We start from the raw sequence: 21167 nt of genomic DNA on the forward strand, positions 1-21167 counted from the left end.
CTACTAACCGTTAAAGTGGGGAGAGAATGTGGCGTAATGGCCGGAGCTGCTGACTTTGGAGCTGGGGAACCAGGTTTGAGTCTCCGCGTTGGCTCAACATCCTGTGATGCTGGGCAAATCACTTGATCTCCCCGTAAATGAATTTGTCCATAACTGGTGCTCACGAAAAGAGCTGCGTTGATGATGACACCGGAAACCACAGGCTCAAATTAAGCACTGGTTCAGCCTAGCGACTTTCAACAAATTCAGTCGTAGACCAGTCGTGGCCTATGTCTTTGTATCTGAATATGGAATGTGCAATACATCAGTGTCCTCTTGCTCTTTTTTTTGTAAACTTTATTTTCATTTTATTACAAACCCAAACAATATAGAGCAACACAGTCAGCACAGGCAACTTCCACTGAACAAACATAATCTTGACAGGTATTCGATAAGCATGACAGTTGAGTTGGCGGAGTACATTGTACAATGTAATATACATAAGTGCAGTGGCAGGTTATTCCAATATAGGTACCTGCATTGTCATGGCTAACGTCCCTTTGAAGTGCCCGCAACTCCTACACACACCCCAGATCGACGAGGTTTTGGCTACCAACTGTTCTCCTACATTATACCTCATCTAGAGAAGCTCAGGAACAACCACTCTCGCCTAGTAAATCAGTAAACAGGGCGGACATCCCATCAATCACAAGTCACAGTCCAACTCCTCATCCTCATCTCCAGCGCTCCCCATCTGCGCTAAGTATGCTTGATATGGGTACCATATGTCTTCCGGGCGATTACATGGTGGCAGAAGATGGTGATAAGCATCAGATTACATATTGCAGAACGTCACGTCTGCATACCACTCCTATAAAGTCTGGAGAGGGGCCCTGAGCTAATGAATCGCTATCCTCCGCCGCGCAAGCAGAAGGCCCAGTACCACAAGTCACTGACTAGTCTTCGGGACATCCGTATCATAACCCAATAGGGAAGGTCAGAGAGAGCAGGTCAGAACCTCGCTAGTGATTGTACGCAGTTCTTGGAATACTGCAAGCCAGAAGCACTTCACACCAGGGCAATGCCACGCCACATTGGCAAAGCGCACATCGTGGGGACCGGGAATCAGCACGCTGCTCGTACTGGTATAGTTGCGCCAGGGTGCAGTAGACCTGATTAATGTAGTTAAAATGTAAAAGCCAGCGGCGGCCGTTCAGGGATACAGTGAGTACTGCAGGGCAGAATATATTTTATTGCTTAATTAATTAAAACCGTAACAGTGTAACAACAAATTTAAATACAAAACACCATTAAAATATACATTAAAAAAATGCCTATTAAAATTACAAGATACCGCAGGACCTGAGCACATATTTTGCAATCAGGAATAGTGACATTATGTGATGCATCAGACATAGTCTCTAAAATCATTACAATATATCATCCAAGATTAAATAAAAAACACAATTAAAATGTATACGAATTGCAGCAGGATCTGAAGCACGAAATTTGAGTTTGAGGACTAAAGAGTATTCAATTCATTAGGTAACAAAGAGAGTTTTGAGAACTAGTCCCTAAAGTGCTATTACGCTTTACCCATATATTGTGCATATGCTGCAGAGAGCAGACATCAGGCGTGGTCTCCAAAGTATATATTTTTTTCGACTCCAACTATGTTTTTGAAACTTTCTCATAATTTGTTAAAAATGTACTAAATGGCAATTGAGCTGTGGGTCATTCGGATCGAGACATCTTAATATAGCTGTCCGACAGGTATGAATTCCTCTTGCATTAAACAGGTTATTTAGTAATTGTTGACGGTATAGACTTAGAGCAGGGCAGATGCATACTAAGTAAATAAAGTCCTGCGTTGGTGATCCACAAAGGCTGCATGACTTTGGACCCTGATACATCCAGCCGGGCAGGTCTGCATTCGACGGTAGAATTCCAACTCATATTGCCAGCAACTTGTCTTTAAATGGGGAGAAAATGACAGACCCAAGTATGTTGCTGGTTGCAGTTTTGTATCCAATTTCAAAACCATCCATGCATGTGCTCGTTTACTTAGCCTGGGTATGTCCTCTGTTAGTGAATGCTGCTTTAACGCCTTCTTATGTAGTTGTTGAAAGGCAAAAAATGGTAGGTTCCGCTGCCACAGATCAACCATATTTGTAAGCTTTAATTATGAATGTAGATACTTGGTATAAGCAGAATGGGAATCACCTTGTATTGCTTTTCATTGTGCATTATTGGGCTGATTTTCACGGTTGCACCAAACTTTATACCAAGTTTTTATCGTTACATATCTTCTGTGCAGTTGCTGATGGTGCAACACAATTCTAACCGAATTTGTGCCGGTGAGGAGTTACAGGGCAGCGAGAATACCTTTTTGTATACCAGTGATTGAAGGGAGCCCACGAATGCTGCATCTTTACTGTGCTAAACTTCACTTCCGTAGGCTACTGTTGGCAAAAGGTTTGCTTTCATTACAATTAAAAGTGGAGTGAATGATGGACCTTTTAACCTCTTTGATATCGAACAAAACATGAATATTAGACCATTTCCCTTTTTGAGCAAGGCTTCATTCTGCTTTTGAAAAGATAATCGACTGTCCATCTGAACCCCTAAGTATGTATAACTACTGACCACTTCCAGTTTTGTATTACTAATTTTGAATGGTGATTGTTTATGAAGGCGGTGGCTTATTATCATGGCTTTTGTTTTTGTGACTTTTATCTCTAACAGATTCGCCCCTGCAAAGTTCCCCATTTCGTTAATTGCTTGTGTGGCTAAAGAGCACAAATCCATCTGCATAACAGCGGTGTGTTATAGGCAGCTTGCCCAAACATGGAGGATGTGAGTTGGTTCCATCTAGCCTTGGTGATAAGTTGGCCAGGAAAATATTAAACAAGTGGGGTGCTAATACACAGCCTTGTTTAAGGCCCTCGCTCGTGTAGATTTTCATTGTCAACCTCTTTCCAGCTGTAATTTTTACTTGCATCCATATCTGGGTATACAATTGCATTATAGGTCGCAATATTGTTTCGGTAAGGCCCCACTGCTTCAACTTAATAGATAAAATGCAGTTATTAACTCGATCGAATGCAGCTTCAAAGTCTACAGAACATAGAAACAGATTTTGTCGTTGTAATAAGCTTTTGTCTGCCATTAGACCTAGGGAAAGAATGTTTGTGGTAGGACCAGTGCCCCTTCTAAAGCCAGCCTGATTGGCTAGGATTTCGTTTTTACTCTCAGACCAATCTATTAAATCCTCTAAAATCAATGAGGCATATTATTTTGCTTCAGCATCTAATAAGGCAATCAGACAGTAATCAGCTGGGTCAGTTCGGTCCCCACCCTTATAAACCGGATTTATTATAGAGCCTCTCCAGCTCTCTGGAAGATGGTTTACAATATTTATCTTGTGAAATAGGCAGAACTTGACTTCCCAAAAGTCAGGATCTTGCTTGTAAATTGATTGTGAGATGCCATTTGGGCCTGGCGCCCCACTAGTCTGCCCTTAACTATGGCCTTGGATATTTGTTCTTCAAAATATTATGTAAATGGTTGACCTCTTGTCATGGTGCTCTTCATGATGCTTCCTGACTCATTGAAGGTCATAAGTGTTTTATGCACTTGGTGAGCTTAATTAATCCCTTTAATTCTGCAGGTGCTATGAACTCTGCTGAAGTTTCTAGTGTCGGTTGCATTATTGCGGTTTGGACCTTGATCTAGGTATAGTTTGATATTTCCTGCACCACAGTTTTTTCCTCAGCAGTTATTGAGAAGGTGGTGGTTATATGGTGTATCCAAGCAGTCTCCGTGATGCAGGTTGTGTTTATGACATTTGAAGATCTTACAAGCGAATTTAATTGTTCCCAAAAGACCATTGCATGTAATCGTTTAATGTTTTGTAGGAGTTTGGCCCAAAATGTATCCAGCTGCAATCTATTGTCCTCCCAAATTAGTTTTTTGTACTGCTTTTTGAGTCATTTTATTTGTGCCCAGGTAATTAAGAGTGGATTTGGGCCTCTTGTGCATCGATCGCTCCTCTTCATTTTTTCCTTAAATTTCTGGCTGCTCTGCTCAACGTACTGCTTTGGTCACCCTTCGTACTTTGGTACGAGTTTGTTAACGGGGACTCCTGTAATAAGTTTGCTAAGAAGGTGGCTCAAGATTCTACCACTAAACCTTTCTGAAATTCATATATTATTATCAGTTCCTTTGCCCTAGATGTGATTTGGGGAAGTGTACCATTTGTCCATCTTAAGCGTTAAAGATTTATCAATGTTATTGACTCTATCTCTGTTGGTGCTATGTCCCTTCGAAAGAAAGTAATCAATTCAAGACACTAGCATGGGTGGTCACTATTGGTAGTATATATAATCGAAAACAATTTTGTTTGAGCGACCAGCAGTAGGAAGACAATTGTATAATCTATAGTCAAAACTGTGTTGGGACCATGATACATACAAGCCGGAGGTCTATCCTGTGCAGCTCTGCCGTTTAGTACTCTCATCCCTAGGTTTTCAAGATCTGTCACTAGCTTCCGCCCCCCTAGGTCTGATTGTTTAAATGTTGGGTGAGATTGAATTGACCACACTGCATTTGTTGCAGTTATGTTATTGTCTGCCTCCGGGGGGTATATCAAATTTGAGTTAAAATCACCCATTAGTATTATTTCCCACACAGGATGTTTGAACCGGAGTTCTGCTATAGTTGCAATCAGTAATTTATATAGCGCTTTTCTAGTCTCATGTTTCAGATGTGCATTATACGTTAATAGGAATGATAGTACTTTCCACTGTGTTAGGACCCAAATCCATTTTTATTAGTTGCGTATCCGTTGTTGTAGTGGGCAGTTGGGCTGATGTAATGTTTAGCGTTGTGGAGATATACATAGCGAGGCCGCCCTTTGGTCTGCCGTGCCGCTGGGTTCTTACTCCTTCTACGCAGTGGAGAATGCACCCTGGGATGTGTACATGGGCTATTAACCATGTTTCTTGAAGGGCAATGATTTCGAAGTTTTTCCAGTTCTCAGGTAGTACGTTGTCCTGCAGGGCATGCTTTGCACCTGCTATGTTCCATGACAAGATGTTTATTGGTGGGAGCTCGAATATAGTAGGTGTTATTAAGGGTCATTCTCTTTATTTGTCGGGCCTTGATCTGCCTTGTTCTCTGTTAATTGTATCTTGTGTGTTCAATGTTGATGCCTTGTCCACCTCTTTGCCTCTCGTACTATGAAGTACTGAATAAACAGGCTTAATACTGGGATGATTAAGCTTAGTATTGTGTGAGGATAGCAGAGGAGTGGGGCAACATTGCTTTGTAGACTTATACAGAGATATACCCAGGCCTCAAACTGGGATGCATCTTTTAGTATTGCTAGAGCCATTTCTTCATTCTTCCACGTTGAGAGAGCTTTTTCCAAGTCGTTACTATTCACCTGTTCAAGGAACTTGATTGCTAGTAGGTCTGATCAAGAGAGGTGTTTCAATGTTGGAATGGCTGCCATTAGACGTAGGACATTTCCTCTATTTAAATAATCTTGTGGTCCTTGTGATATGTAATGTGGAGTAAGTCAAATCTGGTTGTTTAACCTCATCCTTGCGATGGATATCTTCCTCCTGTGCTGGGCCCCCATGCAAATGGGTGCGGTCATGACGGAACGGTTCCGTCATGAGCACAGCTCGACCGATGCTCTTGACGGAACCGTTCCGTCATTAGCAGCGAAAGGGTTGGCTCAACAGTTCGTAACTGTGATGCCAAAGCTTGGGTGAGGGTTTATTTTCGGATCTTGCTCTCTCCGCTTGTTGTGATGCAGATTTACTTTTATCTGAAGTTGTTCTCTACTGGGGTGGTGGCATTTCTGTAATGTGATCTCTTGATCACCTCGACCAGGGTTACTGTTTTCACTAGGAGAAAGTAGGTCATCCCCTGGGATTTTATATATTGATTGCGCCTCATTTGTATGTTTTATGATTTGTTGTTGGAGGTTTGTCGATCCTCTGATTTTTTTTATTCATTATATCCTCCGGTCAGTGTGCATTGCTCATTGTGGGCAGTTTAAAACTGTCTGGGCAGGTCATTATTACAGCTTGAGTTGTATTTGGCCAGGGCCCTATGCACAATTTGTTCTTGTTTGTTTTGTTTGGATCAAGTTGGCCCTTTGGATCACCAGATAATGAGGCTAAAGTCTCCATTAGAGCTGATTGATCGTTGCGATATTCCTCCCCTTCTTTCTTATGATCTCCATTTCTTGCGGAGGGTGTGGAGCTCTGATTTGTTTCCTCTTTAAAGATAAAGATTGGGTACATTCTGAGCACCTGTTTGCCTATCTTCTTGTTATTCTGGGGGTGTTTTCTAGCCTTCCTAGCACGCTTCTTTAGTTTTTTGTTAGGAGGGGAGGTGGTGTTTTTATGTGATCATTCATAGGATTTGAAGGCCGATCGATCGAGCTTCGGGATACCTCATATGCGCTGTTAAGCGAATGTAATGAGGATTCTGCAGTGAGTTCCTTATTGTTGTTTTCTTGTAAACACATCCGTCTAAAGGTTAATGGTGAATTGGTACTTTGATTATTTAATAACGCTGTGCCTTTTGCTGGTTTTTCCCCACTTGGCGACTCACTCACTCCCACACTATTTGGCACTGTGGCCAGGATGGGCTGTTTACACTCCTTCAAGATGTTCTTCAGGATTATTGGTAATTCATTTAGTTGATCGACTATTGGTCCACATGCACAATTATTTGACAGAACAGGATTAGCTGAATTATTTTTTGCAGGTATTTGACCTGTCAGAAAATCCAGTTTGCAATTTATACCTGAAATGTGTTCAGCAATAATGTTCATCAAGTTGATTTGAATATCAAGTTTATCTGACTGCATATTATGGATGTTAATTGAGGTTTGCAGAGTTTTGATTAAGGAGATGTGCAGGTTTGAAAGGTCTTCCATTTTTACATCGGGTTTGTTATTCCTTCGCGTTGGTAGTCGACTAATGTTCAAATGGCTTGACTCCTTTTGTTTCTTTTTAGGCCCGCCAGCCATGGATAAGGTGTCTTTAGCATGTTTGTCCTCAGATGAGGTGCGCTGATCATTTTGTGTTTTAATTGTATTTTTATTTGTTGGACTAGTAATTTCGCTTTTTGACTGACCAAGTGAATTTGTTATACTTATTTTTGAGCATTGTGCTGTTATTAATTTCTGTTGAGCTTTCGAAATAAGTGATTCTTATTTGTAGTGGCATTGTTTTTTGACCATTCTAGTGAACTTGATACTTCTATCATTGATCATTGTTCTATTGTTGTTTGTCGTAGGGCTTCCAGTTGTTGCATCAATTGAATATCAGGTTGTGTGTCAACTGGGTTCTTGGTGATGATGCCCTCTGCATGTGTTTGATCCAGGTTATTTGTTATTGAGAGTGACTCCAAACAGGGGTCATTCGTTTTTTCTGCATTATTGAGGACTCCCTGTGTGTAATCTTTTGCTAATTGTGGCTTTGGGGTAGAGTGGCCATTAGGTTTTTCCGCGTCGTAGGTGGCTTCTTGGATACTGTCAATCGTTCTTGCCTAGGCGCAGAGTAGCATGCGCTGCTGATGAGTACTTGGGCATGAGTGACTAGCCTTGCACTGCCACTGCAGTTAGGTACTGCTGCCTCCGAAGGTGTATCTACTGCATTGACTTTAGATTTCTAGTGCGTCCTAAATCCTGACCCTTTGCTGTTGTTGTTGAGGCCTGCCCTGGGCTTAGTGCTCTCGCCTCATCCTGTAAAAAATCAGTTTTTTGCGGTGTCAAGGGTTTAGGAAGTCCTGAAATGTTGTCCGGTGTTGAATAAATAACTGCAGTGGGATCTTTTAAAAATGTGAATTTTTCAATGGGGTACATTGATCCAAAGATGGGAGTATATTGGTGATAATAATGTTGCAACAGGAGATCAAATTCATTTTGACGAGCTTGCTGGGGATGTCTTGACGCTTTATGCGTTTTACTTCTGTTTTGAGTTTTGTATTTTCTGCACTGGTTGCTTCCTTACCTTGCCTGATCTACTTTCCTACTGTGGTGATTGAGTGGCAAGGTGTACTAACTAGTTAAATCACAGGGCTGGAGTGTGGCCTTGGTGTGTCCACATTTTAGTGCTGGTGCGCTTATGCTTGTTGTATTAGTTGTCGTTTTTTTTGTGTTGCCCACACACCTTGGCCTAGAGAGTTACTTCTGTGGGGCTTGGGCTCAGTACTGATGGTCGATAATTGACTGATAGGTGCTGCTGACACTCGCTATGATGCTGCTGCCGGTCGGGTTGTTAAATCCTGGTCCCTGTGGCACCAGTGGTAGCTGCTCCTGCGCCCCCCCCCCAACACTTCTAGCGACAGTGCTCTCCCCATAACACCCAGTACACGACAGCAGAGCGGGACCTGAAAGGAATAGAGTGCATGGGGGCAGAGGGGAGAGGTTGGGGTTTGCCAACCACCCTTTTTCCACTGGGCTGGCTAAGTTGAATCCTCCCCCAGCATTCCCCTAGCCCCTTGTGCTGTCCCCTGGGGGACGGGGGGCCTGGAGGACTATGCGAGCAGGGCACTCAAAGTAAGGTCGCAAGCCGTGCCCAACCCATTTGGGCCGCTTCCGCACCTTCACCAGGGCTCACAATCAGCAGCTGCCCAATAATGGTAGCCACGCTCGCCGCTCCAGGCCACCTTACAGCAGTAGCGCACTGGTGAGGTGAAGCTTTCCGGCCTCAGCTGGAATTTTTCAGGCAGCATTTCAGGTGCCGCAGGCTCAGACGCTGGGCTGCAAGGGGCTTCAAGGCCGACCAGAGGCGAAGTACCGGTAGTGGAGGAACCCCCCCAGTGTCAACACGCAGTCAGGACCGTCAAGACAGCCACCAGGGGACCGCAGTACAAGCGGCAGATGGCGAACGACGGGGACCTACGCTTCTCCTTCTTCCTCACTGCCACACCATGCCTCCTGACGAGCTAGGTCCATACGCCATTCAGAAATTGAGCTAAACTCTTATCCTCCCCACCGGTACTGGCCGCCGGCCTCGGTCTCGCACGGTGCCCCTTCCCTGGCCTCTCAGACACACTCCTGGCTTCCAGAGTCCCGCTCTATTTGCATCACGGCCGCACAACCCAACATACGTCACAGTAGTGCTTTGTCCTGTCACTCAGCCTCCTCCAATGGCGAATACTCGCAGTAGGTCCATTGTTTGTCACTAGTAACTGATTTGTCACTAGTAATCCTCCTGCCAGTCACTGCAAGCTTTGGTGACACCCGGTCTTGCTGAAGGGCATAAATCGCAGTTATCGCTCGCCGTGGTAATGATGTATGCAACATATGTACTGTCAGTATATCTATGGGCTCCACTAGGGAATCGTTCAGTAAGGCCCGCATTATGTGATTCACCCAGTAGAAATGAAACTGATTAAGTATAGACGATTCAGTGTATTGTGAGCAAGCCTACTCCCAAGTGTGGAACTCCCCGTCTTCAAAGTCACCCATAAGTTGGATACCTAGCCCCTTAAGCGCTGTCGCTGCTGCCTTGTTCAGCCCCAGATGACACCATGGACACCCTGTCAGTGGGAGGTGAGGGATATAGAGTATGGACCCAAGCTCTGCAGTCGCCTGCTTCTTCCAGAGTTTGCGTGTGGTGCCTATGAGGTCTATAGTGCCTACGCGACACCTATGTGGATTGAATAGGCCCTGGTAGAGTGTTAGGGGCAGCGCAGTGTCTTGCTCCAACAAGAGATGCACTAAGTACCCTGATCCATGAATCCAGAAGTGCACAAACAGACAATGAGCAGCATTTTAATAGGTTTCAAGATTTGGTTCATTTAATCCCCCCATCGCATATGGGAGAGTGAGGGTATCCTAACACACATGCAGCTGCTTACCAGCCCAGGCCAGGGTTATCATTATTGTACACAGGGACTTGAAGACTGCACGTGGCAGTAGTAGTGAGATGTTTGCGAAAAAGAACCAAAAAACGAGGGAGTATCACCATCTTCATAAGGGCTATGCAGCCACTCGGGGAGAGAGGAGAGCGAATCCAACGGTCAACCGCTTCCGTCAGGCGGTGGATTGCTCTACAGTAGTTTTTGCACATCACTACCTCAAAGTCCATATGTACTTGGATGCCCAGATAGCGCACAGCCTCAGTCGTCCATGTCAGTGGGTACTCGAGATGCATCTGTGTTGTGACAGCAGTAAGAGGGAATATGAGGGATTTATCTCAGTTAATAAGCAAACTGGAATGTCCTCCCAAAAGGATGACCTCACGAAGAACCAGCAACAATTTCTGTTCAAGATTTCATATATATAAAAGCGGGTCTCCAGCAAAAGTGGACACTATAAACTTATAATTGGTGAACCGAATGCCACAATGCGTGTACTACTACTGGAGCACACAGGCCAGTGGCTCTGTGACTACTGCAAATAACAATGGGACAGGGAACACCCTTGATGCGTGCCCCTCATGATGGCGATTGAGGCAGATACTTGACCATTAATTTGTATCCTCGCTGTCACCTCTGTGTAAAGAACCTTGACGAGCTTCAAGTGGACATCTCCTACACCTAAAGTGTGCAGAACCGAAAGCATGAACCCCTACTTAGAGTGAAATGCCTTCTCTGCCTCTAAAAAGATCGCTGCGGCGCGAACATTAAGGTAAATGTGGGACATCACGTTGAAGTGGGTGCGTAGATTAAATATGAGAGACTAGCAGGACACAAAGCCTGATTGCTCAGGTGCTAGTATGCTAGGGAGCATGGGCACCAATCTTTTGGCTAGAATCTGCGCACATATTTTTGTATCAGTATTCAAGAGTGACAGTGGTCAATAGGACGTGCAATGGTCTGCCGGTTTACCCGGTTTTAGAAGGGTGACTAACAGAGCCTCATGCATGGTGGGGGGCACTGGTCCATTCCGCACCATCTCCTCAAACAAGGTGATTAGATGGGGCACATGTTTTTCCTGCTAGGCCTTATAAAAAGCCACTGTCAGCCCATCAGTGCCAGGTGCCTTCTTTCCCGGCATATCTTTAAATGCAGCAGCAACCTCAGTGGGGCAGAGAGGCACCATGAGCTGCTCCCTATCCTCCAAGGTCAACCCTTCCCAGTTTTATGGGATAAATAGCCCGTTGTGGCCTGCTCGTCATATGTAATGCAGGAAGAGAAATGGTCAGCACAGTATTGGTGGAAACGGTCCATCACCTGGTCCAAACCATGGACAGGTGTCCCCTGTTGGTCCAGGACAGAAAGCCCCTCGCTGTCCCCGCAGCTAGGTTGAATAAGGGCTGCCAGTGTTGCACTCGGCCATTCGCCCTCGCCGTAAGTGCATGCTGTGGAATATTTACCCAAGTGTGAACCTCAGTCTGCGCCAGTTCGTTATATTCCTCTAATTTGTTTCGGATAGCGTTCAACAGCTGCTGTTCTCCCATCTCCCCATAAGTATGCGCTAAGTTAGCTATGTCTGTCTCCTGTCATGCTAGTTGCCCTCAAATCGAGCACAGCACTCCAGCATGCTACGAAATAATAAACCCATGAATTAAGGCTTTGAAGGCCTCCCAAATACTGGCAAACCTATCTACAGTCCCTATGTTTGTCTGAAAGAATTAGTCTATGGACTATGCTAGTTCCTCGCGGAACACTGCGTCCAGGAGGGAGTATTGCAGAAAGCAGTAAGAGAAGGCTCCAGGATGCCCGTCATTGAGGTCCAGGGTCAACAGTACTGCGGAATGGTCAGAGAACGTGTGTGGCAAATTATCTCAGCACTTAAATCCTGCCACCAAGCTGAACGAAAGGAGTCTGGGAGGTATTGTCGGAGGAGTGGAAGTGAGCTCCAGGCAATAATCCAACCGAACTATTTGTCTCACGCACCTGTCTGTTGTGATGGAGTTCCAGACAAGTAGGAACTGTTGTAATCTCCCTCCGACAGAACTGGAATGGTCTAGGGGGAGGGGAGGAAAGTCACTGTTTGGGAGTGGAGGCAGTACGGGTGTTGTTACCTATGCCTCTACCTTTAGTGTTGTTGCCTCTGTATCCTCCTATGTAATAACCTCTATTGAGCGAGGATTAGGTGTGTGCTTTGTAAGAAGAGGAGGCAGTATCTGTTGGAAAGTTTCTGGAGGCGCCCTTGTAAGAGGAGCAACGAAAGGACGTTCTGGGAGTCTGAGTTTGTAAAGCTCCCATGGACTTTGCAGTGTCAGTATACTTTTTCATATTTTGGGGGAAGTATCAACTGTAAGACCAAAAAGATATGGCTGGTCAAAAGGTTGATTAAGAATACTTGTTTGTACCTCTGGTTTGAAACCAGAAATGTGCAGCCAGGCATGTCTAAGTAAAAGTATGGCGGTATTTATTGCCCTTGAGGCTGTATCAGCAGCATCTAAAGCGCAACGGATGGAAGTATCAGTAATGACCTTCCCTTCCTGTGTTAAATCTGAAGCCCTGGTCTTATATTTGTCTGGCAAATGTTGCATAAGGGTTTCAAGCTCATCTCAGTGAGCCCTATCACACCTTGCCAACAAAGCTTGGGTGTTGGCAATTCTCCAGATGTTGGCTGCCTGAGATGTCATGCGTTTGCCAGAAGCATCTAAAAGTTTGGACTCTTTATCAGGGGGTGGAGCATCTCCTGATGTTTGAGAATTAGCTCTTTTCCTGACGTTTGAGACTACTAACAAGTCTAATGGCAGCTGGCCTTTGATATAGGCTGGGTCAGTTGGAGCGGTTTTGTACTTTTTCTCCATCCTTGGATTAATTACCCTCAGGTGCGTACTTTACAACCCCTTTGAGCATTGGTAAAATGGTTGTGGTTTAATGCGATGCTAATAATGTGTCCATAAGGAAGTTGTCATCTACTGGATCAGTGTGCAGATTGACCCCATGAAAGGTTGCTGCTCTATGAATGAGTTGTGCGAACCCTATAGTGTCATCTGGAGGAGATGGTCTAGAAGGGTATACGTCATCTTGTGGCAGATCTGGGGCATCTAGTGCATTATAATCTTCCCAAGGATAATCTGATGGTCCAGGAATATCATCTGGGTCATGTAAGGGTTGCTCATCTTCTATCCCCCCTGAGTTATCATCCTCATCATCATCTGCTGGTGCAGAACTGTGTGGGATGAATGGTGAATGTACGGGGGAAATGTCAAGGTCTGGTACCTCTGGAAGTGGTGAAGGTCCCCTTATAGGAGAAGTCTGAGCATGTTTTTTGATAGGGACTGGAGGTGTGGTGGGAGGGTCCTGTTTCCTTTTAGCAGGCCCAGTAATGGCATGTCCAGTCTTTGGATGAATAAGAAGAGTCATTTGTTTTGGATCTGGGCGGAAAAGCTCCTCTGTGGGAGCATCCTTTTTCAGCACTGAATTGCTTTGCTTGGGGCTGAGTTGTTTAGAGGATTTAGCAGTGTCTATTACAGTCTTTGAAGCAGATTTTGGTTTCAGTTCTGAAGACTTGTGGTCAGAAGCTTTCTTCGGCTGGTGTTTTTTGTCCGGATCCGATGTTTACGGATCCAGAGTTATTGGTTCCGAAGCAGGTTTCAGGTCGACAGCTTTAGGTGCCAAAGTGTGTTTCGGTGTCGAAGTGGACTTTGGTTCAACAGGTTTAAATACCGGAGTTGGCTTCGATTCGACAGTTTTTGGTGTCGAAATTGGTTTCGGTGCAGAGCGTGTATTCGGCTCGAATGATTTGGGTACCGAAGTTTGCTTTGGTGCCGGACTTGTTTTCGGTTTAAGGACTTTTTGTTTGTCGGAACCAACAGGCTGACTCAAGTCCGAGTCGCCTAGAGGCTTTTTGGGAGTCTTTGTTGCCGGGCCCGAAGGCGGGACGTCGGAAGTTTGTGATTGGTATGCACCTAGGCCGAAGATGGAGGTGGAACCGAAGCCTGAACCGGTAAGGGGGTGTCATGAGGGTCGATGTCTGTCCTCACAACCTGTTGACCAGCTGGAAGGGGATCATCATCGTCTGCATGCTCTTCGGCTCCGGGAGCTGAATCCTCTGCTTCAGAAACGACAACGTCTTCCTGCTGATCTTCTTCAGACTCCGGATCAACTGGAGTCTCCTCCATGATGATGTCTTGTGCCGATGAAGAGGATTGTGCCATGACTCTACCAGCTCGACAGTCCCTGATAGTCTTCTTAGACCAGAACGAAGCGCAGGCCTGACAATTTCGGCTTTCGTGCTCTGGGGAAAAGCACAGATTGCACACCTCATGTAGATCAGTGTGGGGGAATTTGTGTCCACACTGAAGGCGCTTCTTGAAGGGTGTTCTTTCCATGAGCCTAAGGCCCAATGGCGCAGTTGGGCCCAACGGCTCGACGATCTCCGGAATAGAGAAGTGCAGGCTTATTCGACGCAAGTATGAAGGAAATTGCGATTGAAAACAATAACGATGGTAGGAATCAAGGAATGGGCGTTGAAAGGAGATCAGTAACGGGACCGAGCGACAAACACATTGAGCCCAATGGTGGAAAAAAACAATCTGAAGATGGAGTTGATGCCCATGCACACTATGCTCCAGAGGAGGAGTCATCCACCATACAAAGTGTAATCATCCGGGCCCACTACGAGATGGCGATCTATGAACTAGTGTGTGATCTGCAGCCCATATGCCTCGAACCGTTAATTAAAGCAGTTTTGTGACTATTAGGGTCTTTGCAGTGATAATATATTAGTGTCACTAGTAGTAACTGAAGAAGTAGTAGTGGGTGTGTTCCTCACAGTCACTTGCCAGCTTGCACCATATTCAAAACCAGCTGCATTATCTATAAAGTCCTTACAACTGACACCCCTGCCTGTCAGGATGACAGCTCATCATTTCCTTTGGCTCTTGAATCACCTGCAGCCAGGGCACCAAGAGACTGAAGAAAAAGTGGTGCGGAAAAAAAAGGAAACATGCCTTCTCCACCTCTCCACCCAGGTACTGGAACAATAGCCCAATATCCATAAAGGGCCCAATTATGTAAAAGGTGCTCTTTCCCTGTTTGTGCCCATTGAACCTTAGAACAGGTGCACCAGGCGCCAACAGGGAAAGTGTGCCATATTACATGAAATGTGCTGCCCCCAGGGCAGCAGCGAACTTGCGCTGCCCCAGCGACTGCTTTTAAGCCGCTCCGTGTTTCACTATGCAAACCGCCTGCACTTTTAAAGGGGATTAGAAATCCCCTTGCAGGCAGGTGCAGTGAGTGACGGCACCGACCTGCAAGGGGATGTCTGGGGGTCTATGGGACCCCTTTTGCTGTTGGAAGAGGCTGCAATCAGGAGTTGCACTGACAGTGCTCCAACTGTCAATGAGCCTACTGACAGCTTCTTTGCCTCTGCGCCTATAATACGATGCAGGCACAGAGGCAAAAGGATCCCCTAATTTGCATGGACTCACGTCCCCATGCAAATGAGGGAATGCCCTCTAGAGAACGCTGGCGCTTTGTGTGCCAGCACTATCGGTATTACAGAAGAGGTAGCACAAGCGTCTACGGCCCTTTCTGTAACACCAAAGTGATCCTGGGTGCCCAAAGCACCCAGGGCACTTCCATAATACGGCCAAGGGCACTTACATAATACGGCCCCAGAATTTCCCCAATCTTCCTTCTGTTTAGGAAAGAGCTAAAGACACATCTCTTTAAAAAACAGTACATCACCATGCAGTCCAGTTCCCCTTCACTTTTAGAACCCAGCTACACCTCCAATCATGGGAAGAAGGTGTCTTTGCCTTTGACCTCTTACAGCACTGCACTGCATTTTGCCTAGATCTGCACAATACCACATACATACAGGAATGATAGAATTATTTGGAATGTTGGTAGGGTTACAAATAGTTGTAAGAATAAAAGTAGCACTGGTAAAAATTAGTAGTAGGAGTACCAGCAGTAGCAACACTGGCAAAAACACTGCTAATAGTAGCAATAATGACAATAGTAACAAGGGTGCTGGAGGTAGGGGTCCGGAAGGTGCTTCATGACCCCTAGAATGACCTGGAAGTAATTTAAAAGGAGAATGAGCAATAAAGAAATATTTCATTTTGTTTTGATCTTGTAGCATGTAGCATCTGCTGTGTATTGAAAGACTGAGGTCAAATGTCAGACTGTGTCTTAGGGCAAAACTGCTGTTTATTTTTTATGTTTTTTTAACACCATCGGTGCTCATGACGAGCTCAGCTCGTCATGAGGCACAGTGGCACTGTGCTTATGACGAGCTGGGTCATGACCACGGGTGTGGTCATGACGAGCTCAGCTCGTCATGAGCACAGCGCCACCATGCTGCATGACGAGCCGAGCTTGTCACAAGCACCCTCCCCACCCCTGCCCCCGCCCCCCTGCGTCGCTGAGGAATTAGCCCCACTGTGAAGGGCGGTTGTTTACTTTTCACTTTTTCTAGTGGGAAAGTCAGTACATTTTGCAACCGATGATCCTCCTGGGGTAATGTGAGTGGGAAAGCAGAAGGCTGAAGGCTGAAGTTTGGCAAATATTTTGTAACATACAACATCGCAGTCAAAATATATCAGCAGCAAGTAAACAGCAAATGTCTACTGAACATCAAGTCAAATACTGGAAAAACGTACTTTCTCAATTGAGATGTATTTTCTGAACTCTGAAGAAAACAAAGATGACAAAAACATCAAAGCAAACCATGACACTTCACTTATGTGAAAAATATACACAGAATTCAAATTTCCATGTATTGTTATGCATTATATAGGTTGAGCAGTACACCTGCATGCCTAATGCAAATGTAATGGTAATTTCAATATAACATGTTCTCTTTGTAGATGGCAGCAATCCCTCACTCCATTCTTTACTCATATATTTGTGACAATGTGCTGCAGAATGCACCACTGGGCGCTTACTACAACCACACCATTCCACTACAGATTCGGCATTGCTCATTTGATACACTTTGTGTAGCACTTGCTATAATTTTTCAAAACTGCACAACACAACTGAACAGTATCAATATTTGCAGTGGTATCATTAATACAATGTATATAAATCATCAGGAGAGTACCAGCAGCAGACATAGCATTAGCAACAATAGTACAACTATTAATAGTAACCGTACACTACCAGTACTAGTAGCACTTAGGGTGTATTGCAAGTAATATTAACATTTAAAGTTGTAAATAACAGTAACTGGTGGAGTAACACAAGGACCAGCCTTTCTAGCACTGGCGTCGGTTGCAGCAGTATTAGTACCAATATTATTAGTGCCATTAGCAGGTTTAGTACAGGAAGAAGTCGGACCTATAGTATTAGTATCCAATGCTTGACACTATAATAATGTAAGCTGATGAGTACACATTCCCTAGATATGTGTTTCAGCGGACAGAAAGTAGCACAAAAAGTCAAATTCTTACTGTACAAGTTCTTGTAACAAATGTATACATTGCAATTGTTGCCTTTGTTGCAATTTCATTATTGGAGGTTTAAAAGGTGAATACAAAGAAGAGACACGTTTTAAGTAGGAGAAAGGAGTAAAATAATTTTAAAAAAACAAACTCGAAAGGATATTTTGACTTGGGAATCTGGCAGCATTAAGAATTTTAAGAAAGGATAACATTTTCATTTATGAAAGGTGCATGTCCCTTTTTATAGAGTGGAGAAGGATTTCAAAAAGGTTTCATTAACCTGGCCAGCGATATGATGATTTTCCGCAAGTATATCTTTAAAAAGTTAATTAAATAAAAGGAGGCATTTTTTTGTCCTGAGTAGATTATACTTTGCTCTGTGAGATGGGATTATTTAAAAACTTTCCGCCGTAAATGTGCTCTGCAATCCTTGCCCGTGTATAAATACTCAAAGCATAAGGATACGATGCAGATCCCATGGAAGGAAATCAAGCGTATCAGCCAATGAATGAAATATGAAACACTTGTATACAAACCAGTCTCCGACAACACTTATTCAATGCCAATGCAAAACATAGCTTTAAAATAATAAATGATTAAAGTCTGCATGGTAACTATGTTAGAATGCAAAACAAAAGTAATGGAATGCATGTTGAGCAGAGGTAGGGTAGAGTGACTAACCAAAGCACGCTCAGCATGAAAAAGCGCCCTCTCAGCATGCCCTTCCTCCTCAAATTGGGCGGTGTAGAAAAAGGAGTCCTCCTTAGCAGAAACATAACCCTCTTCTGGAGAAAGCTGCAGAGAGAAGGAAGCTCTCAGTTGGATCAGAAGACAGATGATACACAAAAGCATACACAGAAATGAAATGTTCAGGAAAGCAAAGGAAATGGTAGTCAAGAAACACTATAACACTGGGACATATTTATGAAACTTAATTTAAGACAATGGAGAAAACTAATTTTCTATGCGACCAGTTTCTTAATATCAGATTTATATTGGGATACACTTGGTCCCATCATCTCGTTTATAAATGTTAACACAATTTCTCACATAATTGTGCCTTCATTTACTAAGATAGGCCCCATGTAAACAATCCTTTTTTCATTACCTCTATGGAGGCAGACCACCACCACAGGCTACCCCTCACCCCTCCATCCCCAATTAACACGACAGGCCCTGTAAATCTGGAAATCATCGATTAAGGCCCTCCAGCGGGAGGGCAGTCTTACTGGAGAGACCCCCCCCCCCCATGGCATGGAACCCTTCTGCCGATGTTTCATGGCTGGACAGATTCTGGGGCTGAGACTCCCTAGGTATCACCTCCCTGGGTCAAGTTATGTGTGGCACGGACATTAAATCCTTTACTGAACTGAAAGAATAGTTTGGTCTGAAAGGTCCACAATTTTAAAGATACCTGTGGATGAGACATGCCCTCCAGGCATTCTTAATCATGCTTTCTGAATAACCAGAGTACATACATCCCTGTCCAGAAAAAAATGATTTTAGCTCTCCTTTCCGACAGGGGACAGGTATCTATCATATACAAATCCAAAATAATCAATGCACCAGACTCCTACCCGAAAAGTGGGAGGAGTATCTTGGGGGACTACATGATGTTGAGTGGGTAATGGCTATAAAGGGACCTCCGGAATCAGCAATAACTGCACGATTCCACCTAATACAATTCAAAGAGTGACACCACATATACTGACCCCACAGTGACTATGGCAAATGAACAGAATGCCTGGGTATTCATTCATTCATTGCGGGGTAGTGGTGGGTGACTTTATACCCACAGTGTGTAGCTGGTTGATCCTTCGCCCCTATTGGGACTTTCTTCAGGCAGAGCCTGCTGCTATCATCAGTCGCCCGGCAGCTTTACCCCCAATATGGCCCTCTGCAATGTTAAAGATGATGAGGGGTTCACACATGCTGACCGGACAGCGGTCAGACCTGTCCTAGTGAAAGTCAAGAGAGATATAGCCCATTACTTGCAACAGGTGATGGTCCCCCAATGAGGGCACGGAGGGCCAAAATGGTCTTATGCTTCCTAAAAAAAAATACAGGTGTATGAACCTCGTGGCTGCCCAAATATATATGCAAGGGAAGGCCGCAACCATATGGAGATGATGATGGATATTTGAATACTTCTTCTTGGACATACATTGTTTTTATTTCGTAATGGGCCAGAATTTATCCATGGTCATGATACATCCATACCAGGGTCCAAATAGTACTGAATGAACATGTTTTGTGTTTTTTTGTATAATTAACGATGAGAAAACTCAATACAAATACATTTTTTTTAAAACTACCTTTTTTGCGTTCACTCCTAAAACACAAAAAGTATAGGGGAATGTAGGAATATGTGGAAAGAACTATGCAAAAGTTTGACCGTCTGCATGTGACATTTAAAGGTTGACTGTGACATTTAAAGGCTGAAAGGGCTGAGACAGCTGCAGCCTTTGCAACCCTTAAGAAACAGCAAGCAATGGTTGTATGGGCAAATAGCTGACTTGTTGATTTGGATAAATAATGTCACAGAATACTGTAGGCTAAAGCATTGGAATATTCACAATACTTTCTGTAGAGATGTGAGGAAAATATAGGATTCCTTGAAATTTCCTTGCAAAATGCTGTAGGACCGGCCTTGGGAGTTCAGGCTAGATTGTTCCCATGAGGCACAGGGTCAAGGCTGATTTGCATATGGCGAGATCTAAACTGGGGTGGCATGGTCAGCAAAAGAATGATGGATTTAACCCAGATCTCTTGACTGGGGGTAAATGTTTTGATTTATTGTGCATTCCACCCATCAATTGTGCATATTTTGCTAGAAGAAGGAGTGGGCACTTCATGTTTACATATTCATCTCCACTGGTCTTCCAGGGTGACTCAGAAGGGATAAGGTAGCCAAGGCGTAGCCAGGGCAGGAGCATCACACCCTGGACTGCCAGCCAAGATCCAGCCAAATTAGAGTGTCCTCTTTTCTCCGAGTCAAGAAAAAAAATAATGCATTCTAGGGAGTAGTGGGTGGCAGAAGCAGAAGAAAGTGAAATTATTCCAGACACTTACTCCTTACTAGTACCATTCCAGTTTGACACTGACATATACATCTTGACATAGTCTCACGGTTATCCTACATTTCGACCTTTGAAGATGCTCGTCTATAACCTTTTCAAGCACAAAAGTCCAAGCCATTTTAGGATTTACAGCTTTGAGAATACACTTAATGGAAAACATTTAATTGTGTTTCCTTTCCTATTGTACAGCAAAGTGGCACCACAATCTAGCAATAGTATTTTCAGGATTTCAAATGAATTCTTCTTCCTTGATCGGATATGTATATGAGGTTTCCTGTCCGCAAAAGTAATCGCATGAGACCTGAACTTCAAGTTTCCAGTCTTGCGCATTTCTTACACAAGAAATATTACCAGAAGCATTAGATTAAATGATTCAATTAAAGCAAACCAAGACTGTCCTGCCAGAATTCACCTACTCTTATGATGAAACATCATGACCAGACATCTGGTGGCCTGATGACTCAGAATCATCGGCCCTCCTACTATCAGCTCTTTAACGTCACTCCAGATTTCATTGGAAGTGAAATATTATTATCCGCTCATCCCCACTCCTTTATCTCTCTGCACCTCTTCTTTCTATTGCACTGTATGTGCTCTTGATTCTTCTGTTTCTCTCTATCTGACCTATCTTCCATTTCCATTAGTGTATCCACGCTAGTCTGTTTTTTCATTGTTGCCAATCTCTCTGAACTACTGTCTCTCCATTTCCTACCCTGCTCTTGTCGCTATCCTTCACTAATCCCTCTTTGTTTCTAGGATATCTTCCTATCTCTAC

General features: G+C 44.2%; 1 protein-coding gene across 9 annotated transcripts in view; it reads right to left on the reverse strand.

Annotated features, from left to right (window-relative positions):
- MPDZ (multiple PDZ domain crumbs cell polarity complex component) overlaps positions 1 to 21167 on the reverse strand; it is an 856387-nt gene that overhangs the window by 555655 nt on the left and 279565 nt on the right. For 7 of the 9 annotated variants that reach the window (XM_086961393.1, XM_086961386.1, XM_086961392.1 and 4 more), the window contains exon 19: positions 17994 to 18107. The exons of the other annotated variants lie outside the window; for them this stretch is intronic. In XM_086961393.1, coding sequence (XP_086817519.1) covers positions 17994 to 18107 — 114 coding nt within the window. The remainder of the gene's footprint in view (positions 1 to 17993; positions 18108 to 21167) is intronic. 9 annotated transcript variants of the gene reach the window in all.

Source organism: Lissotriton vulgaris, chromosome 3_1, assembly GCF_964263255.1.
Source record: "Lissotriton vulgaris chromosome 3_1, aLisVul1.2, whole genome shotgun sequence".
Taxonomy (NCBI): Eukaryota; Metazoa; Chordata; class Amphibia; order Caudata; family Salamandridae; genus Lissotriton; species Lissotriton vulgaris.